This window comes from Hoplias malabaricus, chromosome X1 (assembly GCF_029633855.1).
Source record: "Hoplias malabaricus isolate fHopMal1 chromosome X1, fHopMal1.hap1, whole genome shotgun sequence".
In the NCBI taxonomy this organism is placed as follows: domain Eukaryota; kingdom Metazoa; phylum Chordata; class Actinopteri; order Characiformes; family Erythrinidae; genus Hoplias; species Hoplias malabaricus.
Genome location: NC_089818.1, coordinates 819,871 through 839,053, shown reverse-complemented (window position 1 = coordinate 839,053; position 19,183 = coordinate 819,871). Strand labels below are relative to the sequence as shown.

The 19,183-nt window shown below is 43.2% G+C and overlaps 1 protein-coding gene across 1 annotated transcript; it reads right to left on the bottom strand.

Annotated features, from left to right (window-relative positions):
* Positions 1 to 17: 17 nt before the first annotated feature.
* Positions 18 to 17,435, bottom strand: LOC136675635 (kelch-like protein 32). Its single transcript, XM_066652290.1, has 11 exons — positions 17,273 to 17,435; positions 13,934 to 14,028; positions 12,598 to 12,778; positions 9,683 to 9,790; positions 8,291 to 8,389; positions 7,650 to 7,856; positions 5,012 to 5,735; positions 4,858 to 4,916; positions 3,440 to 3,632; positions 3,052 to 3,146; positions 18 to 2,431 (listed from the first exon to the last, which is right to left on the bottom strand). Exons 2-11 carry the CDS (start codon positions 13,954 to 13,956, stop codon positions 2,270 to 2,272), a joined length of 1,851 nt encoding a protein of 616 aa, XP_066508387.1. The 5' UTR covers positions 13,957 to 14,028; positions 17,273 to 17,435; the 3' UTR covers positions 18 to 2,269.
* Positions 17,436 to 19,183: the final 1,748 nt, after the last annotated feature.

The following is a 19,183-nucleotide window of genomic DNA, read 5'->3' as shown; positions in this document are numbered from 1 at the left end:
GAAAAGAAACATGAACCCACAGCTTTAGTTCCAAGTACAGGACCGGAGAGTGTTAGTATTAAAAGTGTTAAACATTCCAGACGGCAAAGTTCAGGCTTCTGTACATCGGTGATGTTCAGAATCTGACACATTCAGGTACACAGCAGTAGTCCTGAGATTTAATACAAAACCTCATATTGAAATTGAGATGAACTAGGATTCTGAAATGGGTAACAGTCTCCAGTTTGCTGCAGGTTTCCAGAGAATGCAAAAAAGCACGAGAGAATATATTACTTTGAGTCAAAATTAGACGGCAGTTGAGATGATCACATTGCAGTCACAAGTTAAAAATGTCCTAGTATCTGTACTCGTCCCCAACGGAGGTGCTCACCAACGACGCCTGTGAGTACAATGCACCATTCTCACAAGACCGCACTACGGTGAAGGCTACGACCCACAATACACTGATTACATGATGTTTCACACAGGAATGTAAAAAAAGCTTTGGAAAATGTAGAAAAAGTAACTGCATTTGGAAACTTGGTCCAGATTAAGTAAAGGGTTTTGGAGGGTTGTGAAATTTAACAGGAAATAAAGCACTTTTTGGCTTTTGATGATAACTTGCAGAGTTAGAAATTGCATGAGCTGAGTTGGTTGTGTTTTCAGGCCTGAGGCCTTGAACACTTAAAGAAACACTGTAGTATTTTTACCTTAAAATTACAGCTTCAAAATTATTGTGACGCTCCACTCACCTGTAACGGGAGAGAACAGAGCCTCTGATGTTGCTACTTCGGGCTCAGCACTGCAGAAACTGCACTGTAACCCCTCCCCCTTGATTTCATGACACTGCTGTAAAAGTGAATTACACTCTGCAACTGTAGAGTGTTTATATCTTGTCTATAGTGTGTTTAAATATTCAAAACAAAACACTGTGGAGCCACTTTTTGCCACAGTTAGACCTGCGCATTTCTTGTGGTAAATCTCTATTAGCTTAGCACATCTAGCCGATTCTTGAAGGCAAAACTACCCCAGCTCCATTGAGTTAAAAGGTGTTCCTCATAAATTGCCCTGTATGAATCCCATTTTACCCCTTATCCCTACCCCTCTGTTTTGCCTGGGGGTGGGGGTGTCTCCGTTCTTGTTGGGAAAGAGGGTAGGGATGAGGTTTAAGGCTGTGTGCCCCTGGAAACAGATTTTTTTTAGGGGGACTTATCAAACAAAGGGTTAGGGTTAAAAATGACACGTGACCAAAGAAAGCCACACATATCAGTATTTTCTCATTCAAAATCCATTGTTCGTTATCTTTTGTATCATACTTTAATGTAGTTTCTGTGCATTATGTCACCTTAAATTCTGAAGCAATTACATTCTAGAGCCTTAAGCTACTACAGCGTTTAAGGCGGAACTGGAAGTTTAAAACAAAAAGCTGCTGAATTCAGCTCCAGATCCAGAAGCTCTGATAAAGCTGCAGACCTCAAGGTACGAGGCTCTTGAAGGGTCGCCTCGTTTCATAGAGGGAGATTTTAACCACTACATGTAACTCAATATCCAAGGGGCAAGATAACACCAGAAAACGAGGGGTAGGTGTAAATTTAAGAAGTGGGATTCACCCTTAGTGCCAGCCATCATTAATTTAATCCTATGAAAATCATCCCCACCGCACCATGCTGCCTCCACCATGCTTCATTGTGGGAACTGTGCTCTTGGGGCAACAGGAAGTGTTTCCAATAATGGCCAGAAAGTTCAATTTTTCAAGTGTGCACTTCAAAGAGTGCACTTAGGGCTTAGGACAAGTATCGGGAGAGAGCGTAATTTGATGACGTTATAGATTCAGCTTCCTGATAAACATCTACTTCTCCCACTTGATACAGATGTAAGAGTTGATCATCCATGACATGTTTGGCGTCTTAAGGACGCTTCTTTGTTTAGAAATGGTGCATGTGTATGTTCCCAATTCTTCTGGACGTTCAGTCACATGAACCTTGGAGAGGTCAGGTACTGATGTTCAAGGGCTGGTTCTGCCACTCCAACTCACCGCTGACTTGTTGAATAGATCTCCATCACTCCACAGGTCACAGTTCCACTGTCCGAAGCTCAGAGGGTGGGGGTTTATAACCCTCTAGTTCAAGCTTTTCATTGAGCTGGATGACATCCATGTGCAGAATATCGAGAGCAACCCATTCATTTTAAGCTTTTCTATAGAGATTACACTCACAGTGGTCCTTAAGTAGCTGAAATCACTGATTATAAACAGTGTTTACAAACCTTTGTGTGTTTGTGTATGTATCTGTTACAGCGTTCCTATGCGGTGGTGGGGCATCTGTAGGGTCTGCAGGTTTGGACAGGTGAAATACGGCGCAGGTAAAAAGCAGGTTGCTATTCCATTAGAGGCGAAAGGTAGAGTTGGCCCATAAAACACTTCCTCCTTTCCTTTAGTGCTCACGTCCAGCACCTGTCACAAACACACACATCAATAACTCGTTTATATTGTGATTATCCTTCAAAGTATTCATTAGACGTTTTCAATAAGTGCAGTGATTAGCCCTATAATCACTGGTCATTCATTTTTAATTATTTAAAGATGTTTTTAAGAGTCATGTTGTCCAGAGACCCTGCCCACCGAGTCACAGGAACTCCAATTCCCAGGAGACATCAGGAGATCACATGGGCAGCTCCCACACCAATCAGAGATCACAGCAACGCTGTCCTTCCCCGAAATACTGATTAGACACCTGTCTGGAGGGTATTTAAGTTCAGTGTCGTTCTCTGCTTTGTCTTTGTGTGGCTTTACTGAGCATTCTGAGAGTGATTTTTCCTTTGCGTTACACTTCAGAGCTAATTCAATTTTTATTTTATTTCCATTCTGTATTGACAGGTTTGGGCCGTCTTCTAGGGAAAGAAAAAAATTGCAGGTTTGTGTGTGTAGGTGCAGCAAGCTGCCATCAGTGAGAGTGCTGAGGATTAGAAGCTACACCTTCCACATTGTTTCTCCACTGAAAACTGACAGCATGCTTTTTATTTAGTTTGTTACTGTCCATCGATAAAGAACAGAACACAGTGACCCAAACTGACCTGAATACAGGAGAGTGGTTCATTTGTCCAGATTGAATATCCACCCACCACGTATATCCTGTCGTCATGGACGGCCACGCCTGCTTCGTTTTGGCCTGTTTGGAGAGAATTAAGATGCATGAATTAATGAGGTCAGCTTCTGATGGGCCACTGCTCCACAGCCCAGAGCTTTGTTGACTTTACACCCCTCTACCCCATGCTTGGCACTGGGCATGGTGACCCTGAAATCATGTGCAGCTGCTCGGGAGCAGCGAATAGAGATTATATCAACTGTGTTCAAAATGGTAACTGATTCTAATGAGAGTCTACAATCTTGGGAAAAATAGGTTACACTCTGGGCTTCGTGTGTATGTATGGGTATATATGGGATGTGTGTGTGTGTGTGTACCAGTCAGTAGGCTGTAGCTGCAGCGTGTCCACTGGTCTGTGTCAATATTGTATGAGTCTATGTGGCGGACGAGGATACGGTCGTTATTAAAGTCCAGGTCGTTTCCTCCCAAAACATACAACTGCCTCCTCACTGCTGCCATCACATGATAAACTCTCCTCTGGAGCATGGGGCTCCGCACCAGCCACTGATTCTGTCACAGAAAGAAGAAATTTACATGAGATATAACTTTACTTGAAACTATACTGTGCAACTTTTGAGGAATTTGGAAATGCACAACTTCACAACAAAGAGGCAGAATAGTTTGTAAACTGGGATAGACTTTGGCCCCTCCCCTAGTGGATTTTTCATTAGAGACGGCGATAAGCATACTGACAAGTTCTAAAGCAACAGTAATAGAGCATTTATAAAGAAATCTCTTTACTATGTGACTCATGTAGACTTAGGGTGAATCCCATTTCCTAACTTTACCTCTACCCCTGGGTGTTAAGTGTTATCTTGCCCCTGCGAACTGAATTACAAGGTGTAGTGATATATTATCACCCACTCCTAACTCTCTGTGATACAAAGCTGCTTATTTGGCATCTTTTTATTCAAAACGTCCAGTTCGACATTCAATTTTGTAGTAGCCACAGGTGCTAGGATGTAAATGCCTCATCATTTAAGGTAGAACTGGAAATTCAGAGACATTGGCAAAATGCGGAGGTATGGGGCTAAGTGGCAGGGCTATGAAAGAAGCAGGCTTGGAAGTGAAGCGATGCCAGTTTGATTCCCTCAAATGGCAGTTAATTTGAGGGTGGGGGCAATCTTAACATATGTAAGTGAAGTGCCATTGAGCAAGGCACCTAACCCCGCAGCTGTACCCGGATTCTGGAATAGCTGCTTGTTGCGATGGCTGTGTGTGTGCTCAGTGCATCTCAGTGATTTTGAAGCTGTAATTTTAAGGTAGCTCCCTCCAGGGTGTATTCCCCCCTTGCGCTCAATGATTCCAGGTAAGCTCTGGACCCACCGTGACCCTGAACTGGATAAGGGTTACAGATAATGAATGAATGAATTTTAGGGTCAAAAATTACATACTGTTACTTTAAGCACACCTAATTCAAAAGAGAGTCCTCTCTGCAAACTCAGGAAATGTCTGGTTATATTCATTCATTAATTAGAGCGAGAGAGAGAGCGAGCATCTGTTGGGAGCTGTGTGGGAGGAGGGGGTTGGTGTTAGTGTCAGGTAAGTGTGGAGCCAATGTGAATACCAATGAGTTTCTCTCTCTTTCTCATCTCTCTAATCATCCTTTTATCACCGTCACTTTCACTCCTTCTGCTGCTTCTTTTTTATTTTCAGTCTTTTTCTCAAGATCTCTCTCTCTCACACACATTCTTTTGCACTCTCCCTCTCACACACACAAACAGTTGTCAGTTACCTGTTCTGGGTCATACACCATCAGTCTGTTCTGGTATTGTGCTGTGTTTGTGACCCCACCTGGAGGAAGGAAAAAAAACGAAATGATTATAGCCTTTTTTGTTTTTCTCTTTTTCAAGTGTGTGCCAGGGTCTTGAGAGGCGGTCTCTCCATACCTGAGATCCAGAGCAGGTCATCTGCGACACAGCCGGCATGGCAGGAGAGCGAGCGGTCAAATGGCTGGACATAGCTCCACTTGTTCCTGCGGGGACAGTAGCGCTCCACGCTCGGCAGCACCTGCCTTAGCTCATTTCTGCCTCCGACAGCGTAGAGGAAGTGTCCGAGTGCCGCCAGTACGAAGTGCTCACGGCAGGCCTTCATTGGTGCCACGTCGCTCCAGCAGTCTGCCCGCAAGTCGTAGCGACACACGCTCCTAACGGCACACGTACGGCCGGTCACGTGCTCCACCTCACCCCCTGCCACGAACAAGAAGTTGCCCATCACCGCAACGCAGTGATGGCTCCGCCCTGCGGGCATAGGTGCCAGCTCACTCCAGTTGGCCCCACCTCCGGCCCGCCGGGCGTGGTCCTGGGGAGCAGGATTAAAGAAGCGTAGCTCACGCACCCGGCTGACCTCACGCTTGCGGCCACCTGTGATGTATAACGTGAGGCAGCGGTGCCGGGGGGTGGTTCGAGGGGTCTGCCGCAACGGCTGGATACAAGGGCAGCGGTGGTACTCTAGTGCCTCGTCCACCAGGGCGGCGCCGGAGGGACAGAACTCCAGAACGCCACAGGACACTCGCTGAAGTGTGGACAGGTCCATCAGCCCGAAACGGACGAACTGCAGCAGCTCCTCGGAGTGATGGAGACGGCGGCCATGCTCCAACCAGCGCACCAGTAACTAGAGAGGTGTGAATAAGGGGACAGAAGGAGGAGAGAGGGACAGTGAGACAGATGGAGGGAGAGAAAGACAGAGAGGGGGAGGATTGAAGGTGAAATATAACATTTAAATAAAACAGGAGGTGAATAATTACCTAAATAATTACCCTGGGTTTGTCGTTCAGCCATTTAAACCGTGATATTAAAAATGGAATAAGGAAATGTAAATAGGATTGTGATTTAAAGTTGGAGAAGGTCATTTTGTAAACACCAGCAAGTGCTTACGAAACTAGTTGCCAAAAACACTGACTGAAAATTTCCCACCACCTCCCTTCAGCTCTCCTTCCAGAGAGAACACTAAAAAGATAAAGACTTAATATTAAAAAAAAATCTGAAACCTGACACTGCACTGAAATCTGACACTTAGGAAATACAGTAAGCACAGCGTGGTAAAGAGATCTACATAAAGGCCACAGACTCACACACACACACACACAGAGAGTCAATGCGTGAAGGATCTTAAACAATGAGTATTTAATCAAAGCTGACAGTAATCTGGACTCATTTATCCTCAGAGAGAAAAAAGGCGGGAGTGATGGAAACTGACACACGAGAGCAGCATTTAACACAATCAGCTCAGGCAGCCAATTAAGGCAAAAGGAACATCACTGAGAGGGACTCTCTCTCTCTCTCTCTCTCTCACACACACGCACACACACACTGTAAACACATCTGAATTGTCTCTATTGTAATATTAATGCATTGTGTTTTCTGTATTTTTCCATATATATATATAAGGAGAGAGAGAGAGAGAGAACAACCAGAAGGATGAGAACAAAGGTATGTATTAAAGAGAGAAAAAGGTAGAGATAGAGGGCAAGGAAATAAAGACAGGGTGAAAGAGGGGTAGGGAGGGAAAGAAAAGACAAGAAATAAAAAGGGGTAGGGTGAGAGAGATGGGGTGAGGGAGAGAGAGGTGTGTGAATGTGAAGGTCGTGATGGATCAGAGAACTTCCTCAGAGCTGAATAAATTACACACACACACACACACACACACACACACACACAAAAGTGTGAGCAGAATAGAAAATACAGAGGAAGAAAATGTGATTTCCAGAGGATGAGTGTGTGATGATGATTGACAGGTGCAGGATATGAGGGCAGGTCTGGTTCTCACACACACACACACACACACACACACAGAGTGCTGTCTGATGGCTGAATAAACTCAAGTGTGTGTGTGTGTGTGTGTGTTTGTGTGTAATCAGTGGGCAGTGGTGAGGTCAGAGAGTGGGTTCATCAGTGTGGGGAGGAGGAGGGACAGAAGGTTAATCAGAGAAAGAACCTGGTGGCAGAGGAATGATTGGGAAAAATGAACAGTCACACACACCTGCCCTCAGCCGTGTCTAGAGAAAAGTGCACAAAACTGATGTTTTAACACCAGGTTAGATATACAGATGTGTTAATGAATACACAGTATATATATATATATCCAAATATTGTGGAAAATCATCCTGCACTTATTTCTGAACTGAAGGGTAGAACTCACAAGATTTGACCTCGTGACTGGGAAGAATTTACAGTCGATGTTGGGACACGGACCCTGCTGAACACGCTGTAAACAGTGGATAAACCGTGATTTATTCCTGGCTCTATACATTTATTTATGGCTCTGACGCTGTTCCCAACAAAACTGGTGCAAATGTGGCACAGGTTCTAAGAATCCTGAATGGAACCAGTTCAAAATCCAGAATTAATTTGGTTGGTAGGGTGCCGTTTAAAACAGGTGAATTAATTCATTACAAGAGGTGTTTAAATTTCTGGACAAAATGTAACTGATTTAATGCATTACTATATGCCTGGATTAGCTCCATGACCCATTCTTTGGATTGGACATCCCTAAGACACACACACACACACACACACACATTACTACCTGCCATATCTCCTCCTCTGTGAGGGAAGTGAGCTGGTCACTCTTCAGCACCTCCCTCAAGAGGCGGAGTGGCAGTAGAAGAAGCTCCGCCTCCTGTAGCTCTGCCAGGTGCTGCACCAGGTAACCAATCACAGCCTGCTCCAGCATGGGCAGGTGGAAGAGATCAGCCAATCGGAACAGCTCCAGGTAATTCACACTGCTCAGCTCCTTCACACACACACACACACTTTATATTATTACATTTTCCATCAAAACATCTATTAAAGAAAATTATTAATTTCTCTTTCACAGTTACACAAAGAGACATTTTTCTTAAAATAAACAAATAAATAAAACAATAAAAACCTCAGAATTTAGTCTCAGAAGATGGTTGTAAAGTTATGCATTTATTACAAAAACTATCAACTTTTGATGATGACCAACAATTATTTTCTAGCAGCCAACTCCCATTGCACAACAGACAGAGCTACACTGCCATCTAGTGGCAGCACATTTCAAACTTATTACAATACATCACTTTAATGGCAACCAAAGCTGTCCAAAGTGAGCATGGGAACAGTTCATTTATTTACATGGTTGGAAATATATATGTACAGATGTGTGTGTGTGTGTGTGTGTGTGTGTTTGTTGGTGTTTTATACCTGTATTAAATACTGTGAGCATAGTGTGAGAAGTTCTAGAAGCTGCAGATGACTTCCAGCAGATAAAACATCCTGAATAACCCCTGGATCTAAGAGAATCTACAGAGAGAGAGAGAGAGAGAGAGAGAGAGAGAGAGAGAGAGAGGGAGGTGGGGGAGAGATTAGTGTTAGCAGTGTTTTCTTTTCTGACAGAGAGTCCCTTTAAAGCATGTATTTGAATATGAGCAGGGGGTTGATCTTTGTGATGACAAGGCTTTATTACCACAGATATGAGATATAATTGAAAACCAAATCTCATATACATTATCAGAGTCCTTATCTGCGTCAGACATGAAAATAGCTTGGGATTTTGAGACGTTATGCTGATGTTCTGGCTGCTCTTTGATGTCTAACACAGAAAGCTATGAGGCTGTTAAAATAAGTCATTCATTAATCGCTTTAAGAATTATTTCCCACAATATTCCTTTTGACTGTAAAAACTCGTGGAACTAAAAGCATGTTTACAAGGCTGAACCCAACCGAAATCACGAGTGAAACAACTGCAACTTATAAATAGTAAGAGCTGCAGTTTTAAAGGTACCCTACGTTATTCAGTTTTATTATTATTCATAAATCGCCAAAATGATACATAATATTTAACCCACCTCCTTTCTACACTCCTCCATTTCATTCGCTCTTCTGACCATAAAGGTGCACTTTCTTTTTTCTAAAATTAGAGGCTTTAGTAAACTTGTAGCTCTGCATACTTTGTTAGCCTCTTTCACCCTGTTCCTCAACACTCAGGACCACCACAGGGCAGATATTATTTGGCTGGTAAATCATTCTCAGTGCTGCAGTGACACTGACGTGGTGGTGGTGTGTTAGTGTGTGTTGTGCTGGTGCGAGTGGATCAGACACAGCAGTGCTGCTGGAGTTTTTTATACACCCACTCCTACCTCTTTAGTCCACCTTATAGATGTAAAGTAAGATGAGGTTATTGTGGGCTGGATGTTTTTGCTTATTGGGCTGTTCTCAGAAGAGTAGTGATAGTGTAAAAACTCCAGTCGCTCTGCTGTGTCTGATCCACGCTGCGTGATGGTAATGCGTGAATCGAGTGGCCACTCCCATCTCCTATGTTATTTTCACTAAGATTTCTCATCCAGTGCGAATCCACCATGACCTCACCCCCCCTGACATTACCCCAGCTCCCCATGTGAAACTAATCCCATCCGAATAGGGCTTTAACTGGAATAAAATTATGGCTCAAGCAGCTGGAAAATTTATATCTTTTATATTGTTTATTTAGTAAAACTCATAAATGAATCTTCCTTGCCTAATACTACATAGTACTACTACCTACTACTACACACTACATGTGTGTGTGTGTGTGTGTGTGTGTGTGCGTACCCTTACCTGGCCTGTGTAAGCAAAGTCTAGTGCATGTTTTAATCCAACACCTGATACACCCTGCAGAGTGATCTCATCTGCTTCACTCTCTGCCATACACAGACTGAACATGGCCTGAAAACACACATACACACACACACACACACACAGACACACACACACAGAGATACACACAGACCGATATATAAATATGCTTTCATGCAAATGTATATATGCAAATTACAACTGGTTTGTGGACACCAGCTTATCCAACATTTTATCTTGTTATTAATAGGAAGTGTGTTCCTGTTCACTTCAATGACAACATCTACTCTTCTGGGAAGGCTTTATATTAGATGTTGGGATATTTCTGTGAAGCACTGATTGTAATGAGCATTCACGAGATCATAAGTATGGTCAGGTATTGATGCTGAATCACAAATAACCCAAATGCATTGAATAAATCTCCATCACTCAGAGACACACTTCCCAATGCTGGGGGTGATTTAGACCCCTCTGGCCCACACCTGGCATTGAGCATGGAGTCATTAAGCCCATGTGCAGCATCCCATTTCAATTCATGGTTTTCAGAGACAAGTTGTGTGCACCTTAACAGAGGCCCTAAGCCCTAAGGCCTTCCTTGAAGTGTGCACTTTGATGTTTTAATAATGTGAGTGAATGTGTGAGTGTGTGTCGCCCTGCAAAGGACTGGCCCCTCCTCCAGGGTGTGTTCCTGCCTTGTGCCCAGCGTTTTCAGTTTTGCCGTTTGTTATGAGCAGTTACAGATTTCCGTGCTCATACACTGTCCTGAACTTGCTGATATTTATACACCTTTATATCAGTGCGGAAAATTAAACAGGGACTTTTCCCCTAAATTCATCTCATTTAACAACGAGTCGAACCACGACCATTTTAATAAAGAAAGTCCCACTTTAGAATAAAGCTACACTTATAAAGGTTTAAACAAATATTTGCAATCTCTTTACTAATGGTTATTAATTAGGTTATTTAAACACATTCAAATAATTAATAATCAGTTATTACACACCGATAGAAAGGGTATCAGTGACCTGCTGTTTGCCAAATAGTGAACCCACATCCATCTACAGTTAAACCTCAGATCTTGTCGGATACTGACCTCATGTGGTCAATCAATATTAATCCTGTCAGCTCCATTGCGTATTTGGTAATACATTTAACCATTTAACCACCAATAGAACGTCATTTTAGACACGGATAATAATGTGGTGAAATATAACTAGTTAAATGACTAAATTCACATTTACAGGTCTGAGATTATCCTTTAATTTGATCTTTTTCAGTAAGTTCTGACACTTTCAGTATTAGACAAAACAGAAGTCACTGACGCCCTTTACTTATTAATTACCTTTACCCAAGTAATAACCATGTAATAAACATATTTAAAACCATTTATAAACCTAGCCTCATTTTAAAGTGGTACTACATATTACTACTACCTACTACTACACACTACGTGTGTGTGTGTGTGTGTGTGTGTGTGTGTGTGTGTGTGTGTGTGTGTGTGTGTGTGTGTGTGTACCCTTACCTGGCCTGTGTAAGCAAAGTCTAGTGCATGTTTTAATCCAACACCTGATACACACTGCAGAATGATCTCATCTGCTTCACTCTCTTTATAACCTAGTCTCATTTTAAAGTGGTACTTAAGCTGACACGTGCAAGCGAGGGTTACAAGTGCGAGTACTGGACAGGGGGAGAGTAGATATCTAGTCTCCTCAGAAATATCTTCTGAAATACAAATAATGTCTACATTATTACAGTTTAAGAAAGAAATAAAACATGCCAGAGCCATTTTGTTGGTCCAGAAGATTATCTCTGTTTTACACACACACACACACACACACACACACAAGTAGTGGAGAGGCCATGCTATTCCTGCTGTATTCCAGCAGGGGTCTGATGATCAAAGGCATTGATTAGTGTCACGCAGTGGGGTATCACATAGACATTGATCCACAGTCTAGAACACCACTGAGTGGATCTCTCTCACACACACACACACACACACACAAACACATGCACAACCACTAAACTTTGGCAGACACCCAACAACACTCCCAGATACAATTAGATCACCCAAACACGCTTGGTGCCTGAAACGACTTTAGTTCTGGAATGGAGCTGGAACGAGGCTAAAGCAGGTAATACACAATGCTCTAAGTAATGAGCCTAAGGTCCCCATCCCTAATGGAAAGTGTGGAAAAGACTAAATCCCCCAGGCGCTGGGCTGTGAAGCAGTCGGGCTGTGTTCTCTGGCGTGAAAGAGTTCTATCTAATACCTTTGGGAGGAGTTAGAGAGGTGTTTATGATCCATAACTAACCAGGCCTCTCAAATCTTTATGTGGCAGAATGCAATAACATTTCATAGCTTTGTTCCAACATCTATTGCTGTGGCTCCCAAATAGAATGGAATTTTGTCAGCTCTACAGAACACACAGGAGCCGCATAGTGCCCCTGTTGCTCTGCATACTTTGTTAGACCCTTTTCACCTCGTTCTTCAATGGTCAGGACCCTCAAAGTACCCCCACAGTGTAGGTATGATTTGGGTGGCGGATCTTTTCTCAGCGCTGCAGTGAGACTGACCTGGTGGTGCTGTGTTACTCTGGTAAGAATGGATCAGACACAGCAGGGCTTTTAGAGTTTTAAACACTGTGCCCATTCACTGTCTACTCCTGCCTTGTAGGCGTGAAGTTAGAGACAGTAACTCATCTGATTCTCCAGGGCGGGTTAGTCATTCTCTAGATTTTTAAAGAACGTCAGCAGCACTGCTGTGTCTGATCCACTAACACACTAACACACCACCACCACCCAAATCATACCTGCTCTCTGGTAGTCTATGAGCCTGACAGAGTACAGAATAACTAAATAACAGTGGAGTATTAGGTGGGAAATCTGTGTCTGACCCTGAAGTAGTCGCTGCAGGCGGCCAGTACGGCTCTGTGGGCGTGGAACTTCTGCTCCCCAGCCACCAGCGTCACATCACAAAGCTGACCATCCACACGCTGCTGGTTCAGTGCCGCCAACACTGAGCTCTGGTGAGATTTAGACTGGCACAGTCTCTGCCCTGTCAGCATGGCCTGGGGGCTGACACACACACACATAAACACAGAGGTGAATAAAAAAACTACAAAGCACTGAACAGTAAGCGATAAAGCAATTGTAAATTTGGAGCATTATAAGCAATTACATTAAATATATAAAGCATAATAATGGCTTACACACTTTGAGCTCAGTTCCTACCCTCCTCCCAAAGTTATATAGTGCTGTTTCTGCAGTGCTGAGTCCAGAGCAGTAATGACAGAGACTCTATTCTTCCTACTGCAGGTCCGTGAAGCATGACAACTATTTTGAAGCTGTGCTTTTAAGGTTAAAATATTACCTAGTGTTCCTTTATTTGGAAAACCACATTAAAAACTCTGGCTCCGCCCCCTCATTCTACCCAGAATAACTTGTTTGTTGTTTTGTTTGTCTCTGGAGGTCTTCATGCAGTTCTATGCCTTTGTTAGTCTTTTTCCTAACTTTTCGACCTCTGTTTGGTCCAGAGGTGTTAAATGCTAGACACATAAACACGTGAGTGGTTTTCAGTGTCCATTTTCTTTTTCTCTGTCCAGAACCATTTTGAAGACACCATTTTAGTTTTGGACGTGGTAATAGCCTACCTTTGGCCGTTATTCTCAGCAGCTTTATGCTTCCAAAAATACCATGGAGTACAATAATACTGCGCGGCTGTGTGGGGTTCTTATGGAACTGGCAGAGCGAGTTGTAATTAGTGATGTGAGAACTGGCTCAATGAGCATTGTGCTTTCAACTGAGCAGTCAGTCCGGCCCACGTATCTGAGAAGTGTGTGTGACATGTCCTGTGCAAAACCACGTTTTGAAACCACAAAGCTGTTTAGATCCACTTTACACTCTTTTTTATAACATATTTGGTGTTGCCATGTGTTTGTTCACAACATTACTGCAGCAGACGCAGCAGGGATCCAGATTTCTGCAAATTAATCATCACCCAGTGCTCAGCTCCAAACCCTGAAGAGTTAAAATACATCAAAGTCTCTCTGACCATCTCTCTCTCTCTCATACACACACACACACACACACACACTGCTGTCCACTGCTAACTCACACTATTCACCAAACACCTCACACAGAATAAACATTTTTCATTTAAACCAGAACTAGGCATTAATGCGTTTTTAAAAGCATCGGTGCATGTGCAGGTGTTTGCAGAGATGTTTGTACCTTGGAGGTGGCTCAGACGGCATGTTCCTGAAGGACAGAAGACGAGCTCCAGTCTCCTGAGACTCAACTTCGCCGCACTGAGCATGTGCAGAACTCTACAGGGACACAAAGAAAGAAGTGGCGTAGGATAAGAGTTCTCAGCTCGCTTTCTATTATTGATATCAGGCTTTATTTATCATTATGATCGATGCTTGTGGACATTACCAATTTAATGCATCTGCTTTAAGTAGAACCTTTTTGACCGCCCAAACCCAGTGTGTCTAATACCTACAGGAAATGAAATAAGATGCTTGGGCTTTGAAGTGGAGCTGTGTTCTTTGAAGTGATGGATCTCCATCCAAAACCTTTGGGATGGGTTTAAGTGGTGAATTAATCTTTCAAACTCTAGAACATGAACTCACTAATGTTGATATGACCCTGAGTTCCTTCAAGTAAGATTCCACCATCTTAAGTCTTAGAGAATGTGTTACCGGAGCACAGAGGGTAGAGACTCCTGATTTAATCCGTGTAAAAACATAAAAATAAGAAGTAAAATAGCTTAACTTTGACCAAATCTTTCCCCCTCCGTTTCTGTAGAGAAGCAAAGGACAGTTTTAAGGCGCCCCCCTCATTATGTAAACCAAACACAACCCTTGTGATACACAGATAACTCTATAAAGATATTAATGCTTTACTGCGGCCGGTGGCGAGATGCAAATCTTCCTGCAGCTTGATGAATGTGAGGAATCGTGTTACATGTCACCATCACGTCAGGCCTGTTGTCTGTTCATCTAGGAACAACTCAGACACAACGTCCACTCTGTAATTGGAGAAGGCTGTGTCTGTCAACTAAAAACCAGCAATGTGTGTGTGTGTGTGTGTGTGTGTGTGTGCTGTTTCACCCCGACACCAATCAACAGCTGGTTCTCAGGCGTCTCCTGACCCTCAGCATCAATGCCATGTCCCTGCAGATATTGATCTCATTACAGAGTGACCTTCACACAAACACACACGCAGAAACATACACACTGTGTGTGTGAGTGAGTGAGTGACAGAGAGAGAGAGAGAGAGAGAGAGAGAGAGACAGAGAGAGAGAGAGAGAGAGAGAGAGAGAGAGAGAGAGAGAGAGACAGAGAGAGAGAGAGAGAGAGAGAGAGAGAGAGAGAGAGAGAGAGACAGAGAGAGAGAGAGAGAGAGAGAGAGAGAGACAGAGAGAGAGAGAAAGGAGGATGAGAGTTATAGTGAGAAAGAGAGAGAGAGAAAGACAGTGAGAGAGAGAGGATGAGAAAGAGTTATAGTGAGAAAGAGAGAGATGAGAGAAAGACAGTGAGAGAAAGACAGAGAGAGAGAGAGAAAGAGAGAGAGAGGAGGATGAGAGTTATAGTGAGAAAGAGAGAGAGAAAGACAGTGAGAGAGAGAGAGAGAGATAGAGAGAGAGGAGGATGAGAAAGAGTTATAGTGAGAAAGAGAGAGATGAGAAAGACAGAGAGAGAGAGAGAGAGAGGATGAGAGAGAGACAGAGAGAGAGAGGATGAGAGAGAGACAGAGAGAGAGAGGTCACTCAACAGAGAATACACACACGAAAACTACCTCAAATTAAACACCCCAGAGAGAGACAGACACTAACAATGTACAGACTCAGTGCCCACAGCCTGAAGATAGAGAGCAGGCGCCAGAGGAAACATTGGAAACCCTGAGAGGAGCGGCTCTGTCCTCACTGCAGCTCAGGAGAGATAGAGACAGAGCAGCACTTTCTCTCTTCGTGTCCCAAATACACACACCTCAGGACAGAGTTCCTGCGCTCAGTGAAGACTCTCATCCCTTCACATGAACGATGAAGATCTGCTGAGTGTGTATTTGGGAGAGATTCCAGAGTGTGTCGGATTGTCTGCTAAATACGTTCACAGCTGTCACACCCTGAGAGAAAAGTCCCACACTGCACTAAACCAATGACACACTTAGAGTCCTGTATCTAAATGTTTATCAGTTTTTGTTGTTGTTTTGTTTTTATTGTTTTGTGTTATTACTTATTTATTTTCTTTCTTATTTCATTCTTTACAATTCATGCCAATAAAGCTATTTGAATTTGAATTTGAGAGAGAGAGAGAGAGAGAGAGAGAGGATGAGAGTTATAGTGAGAAAGAGAGAGAGAAAGACAGTGAGAGAGAGAGAGAGAGAGAAGAGAGAGAGAGAGAGAGAGAGAGAGAGAGAGAGAGAGAGAGAGAGAGAGAGAGAGAGAAAGAGAGAGAGAGAGAGAGAGAGAGATTAATCTATTGACGCTAAAAGAAATCAACACAATTACAAATAAATCAAAGGCAAGTCAAATTTACAGTAATCTACCCTGTGTATTACACCTTTGCATCTTTCTAGGAAGGCTTTAGACTCAATTCTGAACCATTTCTGTGAGGATCTGACTGAATACAGCCACATAAACATCCATGTAGTCAGGTACTGATAATGGGGGGTTAGTCATCCAAAATGTACATAGCTTCATCGCTCCAGAGAACACAGTTCCACTGCTTCACAGCTCAGTGCTGGGGGATTGGTACCTCGAGATTACGCTTGGAACCCAGCAGAGTTACAGTAGACTCATGTTCAGCTGCTTCAGAGCATCCCATTTCATTCCATGACTTTCTAAAGATGTTATAAACACTGTGTGTGTGAAAGCAACAGAAGGTGTCCACAATTAATTTATAATACACTGGACGTGCCTTTAAACTTTTGGACCTATAGAGGGGGTTGGGTCAGGTTACAATCAGGTGTGTCACACAGAGACAGTTCAGGGCCTGACACATACTGTAGTCATTTAGATTGTTATTACTATTCACATACATACCGTTGTTGACATCTATTCTATATATGTTTTATTACAATTCTATTACAACTAAATCAAGGTTGGCTGACCATTGTTGAATAAAATGGTACTACGGTACATTAGAAAATACGCAGGATGACTGCAACACTGACATTGATCTGACCAATGAATACAAACCACATTCATTCTTTCATACAGTGCATTCATTCGTTCATTTTTCACGAGGGTGCATCGCCCACGTTCGTGCCATCTCGGCTGGTAGAGGGGTCTCCTAGCAACAGGGCAACCAGGACGTCCGTTCGGCATGAATGTGCAAGTTCGTGTGGACCCTGCAAACACACACACACACACACACACACAAGCGCACGCACGTACGTACCGATCACTCCCACCATTTTGATTCGTAGCAAATCATCCCGCGTTCTTGTGTGGGTTAAACAGCGCGTGCCTTTAGCCCTCGCGCACTGTTGCTCTAATTATGCCCCGAGGGGTTGTGTACGGAGGGTTAGGAGCAGAAACCGTAAAAGTACAAGACGTTCAGTTACCTTTGCCTCCAGCGCTGTTTTCGGCTGCAGACGCACGGTTCAGGGCGGGACCACAGAGCGCGTGCAGATCCGCGAGCACGGTCCACTGTGACTAATGATACTGCGGTCTCACACATCCATCCATCGGTCCCTCCCTCTGTCTCTCCATCCATCCATCCATCTATCTATCTATCCTTGCATCCAACCGTCCAGACTCCGCCTCCCCGGGTCATGTGCGCGCAACTGCGTCATGTGATTTCAAAACGCACCCGTTTTGCGGCGAGCCCCGTCGTCCCTTGCCGTGATTGGCTGGTTGTGTGACTGTATTATACAGCAGAGCCTTATCTGGACCCATTCAAACAACACTAGGTAGTACTTTATCTTAAAATGACAGGTTCAAAATCATTGTGATGCTCCATTTACCTATAATAAGGATAACAGGGCTTCTGTCGTTGCTAATCCAGGCTCAGCACTGCTGAAACTGCACTATGTATCTTTTGGTGGAGGGTGTTAAACTGTGCACATGAGTGTAAAATCTCCACTGAAAAACAATATCATTGACGTCACAGTAGAGCAGTCATTCATGAGTCTATGGACAACATGTCAAATGCTATGAGTCAACCAGAGGGGTATATACTAGGAGTGGGTAATGAATAGAAAGTAAAGAGATGTACTGCCTCTTTAAAACCACACTACCGTGCTGTAGTCGCGTGACTCTGCCACATGGAAGCGACATGAAGGAGAACCTAAACACAGAGGCTGACCGAGTGATTTGAGCACCTCACGCTACAAAACAAAAACAAAACAAACAAACAAAAAAAAAAAACGCTGTCTGTGATTTGAACATGTTTTGACTTCAGTGAAGATGAAGCTGAAATGTAAACACTGACCAAACAGTTTCAGTATCCAAAGTTAATCCCAGCAGTCTGTTTCAACACCTGAAGCACAATCTCCTCACAGTAAATATGAACACTGCATGGCTCTAATAAAAGAGACACTCCCAGCAACGTTGGAAAAATGATTTCAGCTTTAATACTTCAGCATTTACAGTATGAGACTTGTCAGTGAACTATGAGGGCAAAAAAAAATAAAAAAATAGAAGCAGCTCTTGGTGCCGCTAAGAGGAGCAAATTCCTGATTAATATCCTTCATTTCTGGCTCCACGTTGGGTCCACATACTTATAAAGAATCAATTCCTCACAGCTGTGTGGATAGAGAGAAAAGGCCGATAGCACTGCTGGGCTGGTTTTGTGGAGTTTATAAAGCAATGATGATGTTAACTGTGAAAACTACATCCACTGAAGCTGTAGAGAAGCTCAGAGATCAATACAAAGTCAATAAAGGTTTTCAGTGTTAATGTCCAGCCCTAATGGACAGTGATTGAATCACAGTGAAAAAGGCAGCGAGGGTCCAAACGTTTGTAGACATTAGTGCTGTGCCCTGTTGCATTGTTCGTGTTATGCTTATAATAGTAATATTCTGACATTTTTACATGATGACGTCATGCAGTTACAAATAAAATAGCATACGTTTAGGCACAACAAGGTGAGGCGGAAAGTGGCTCTGTGGTGGAGGAGTTTGTTCCAAAACGGAGAGAGCGACTTCAGTCATGTGGAGGTGGTTTGGTTTAAAAGAAATAGCAGATGTACAGCAATATGTAAGATACGCAAGAACTAACCAGGGAAACACAGTCAATCTGTTTCACAAGCACCCCGTTGAGTACGAGCAAAGTCAAAAATGCAGAGCAGAACTCAACAGCCAATGTGAGACAGATCACACGGACTTAGCATAGCATCTATTTTGCAATTATTTCGTTATTTACTGTGAAGCTTTAATTGTGTTTCATTTGAACCCAGCAGCTCCCTTTCACACTGTGTGAAAATGTCATGACGAACGGACCAATAGAAATGCTCCAAATTTACTAGACAATTT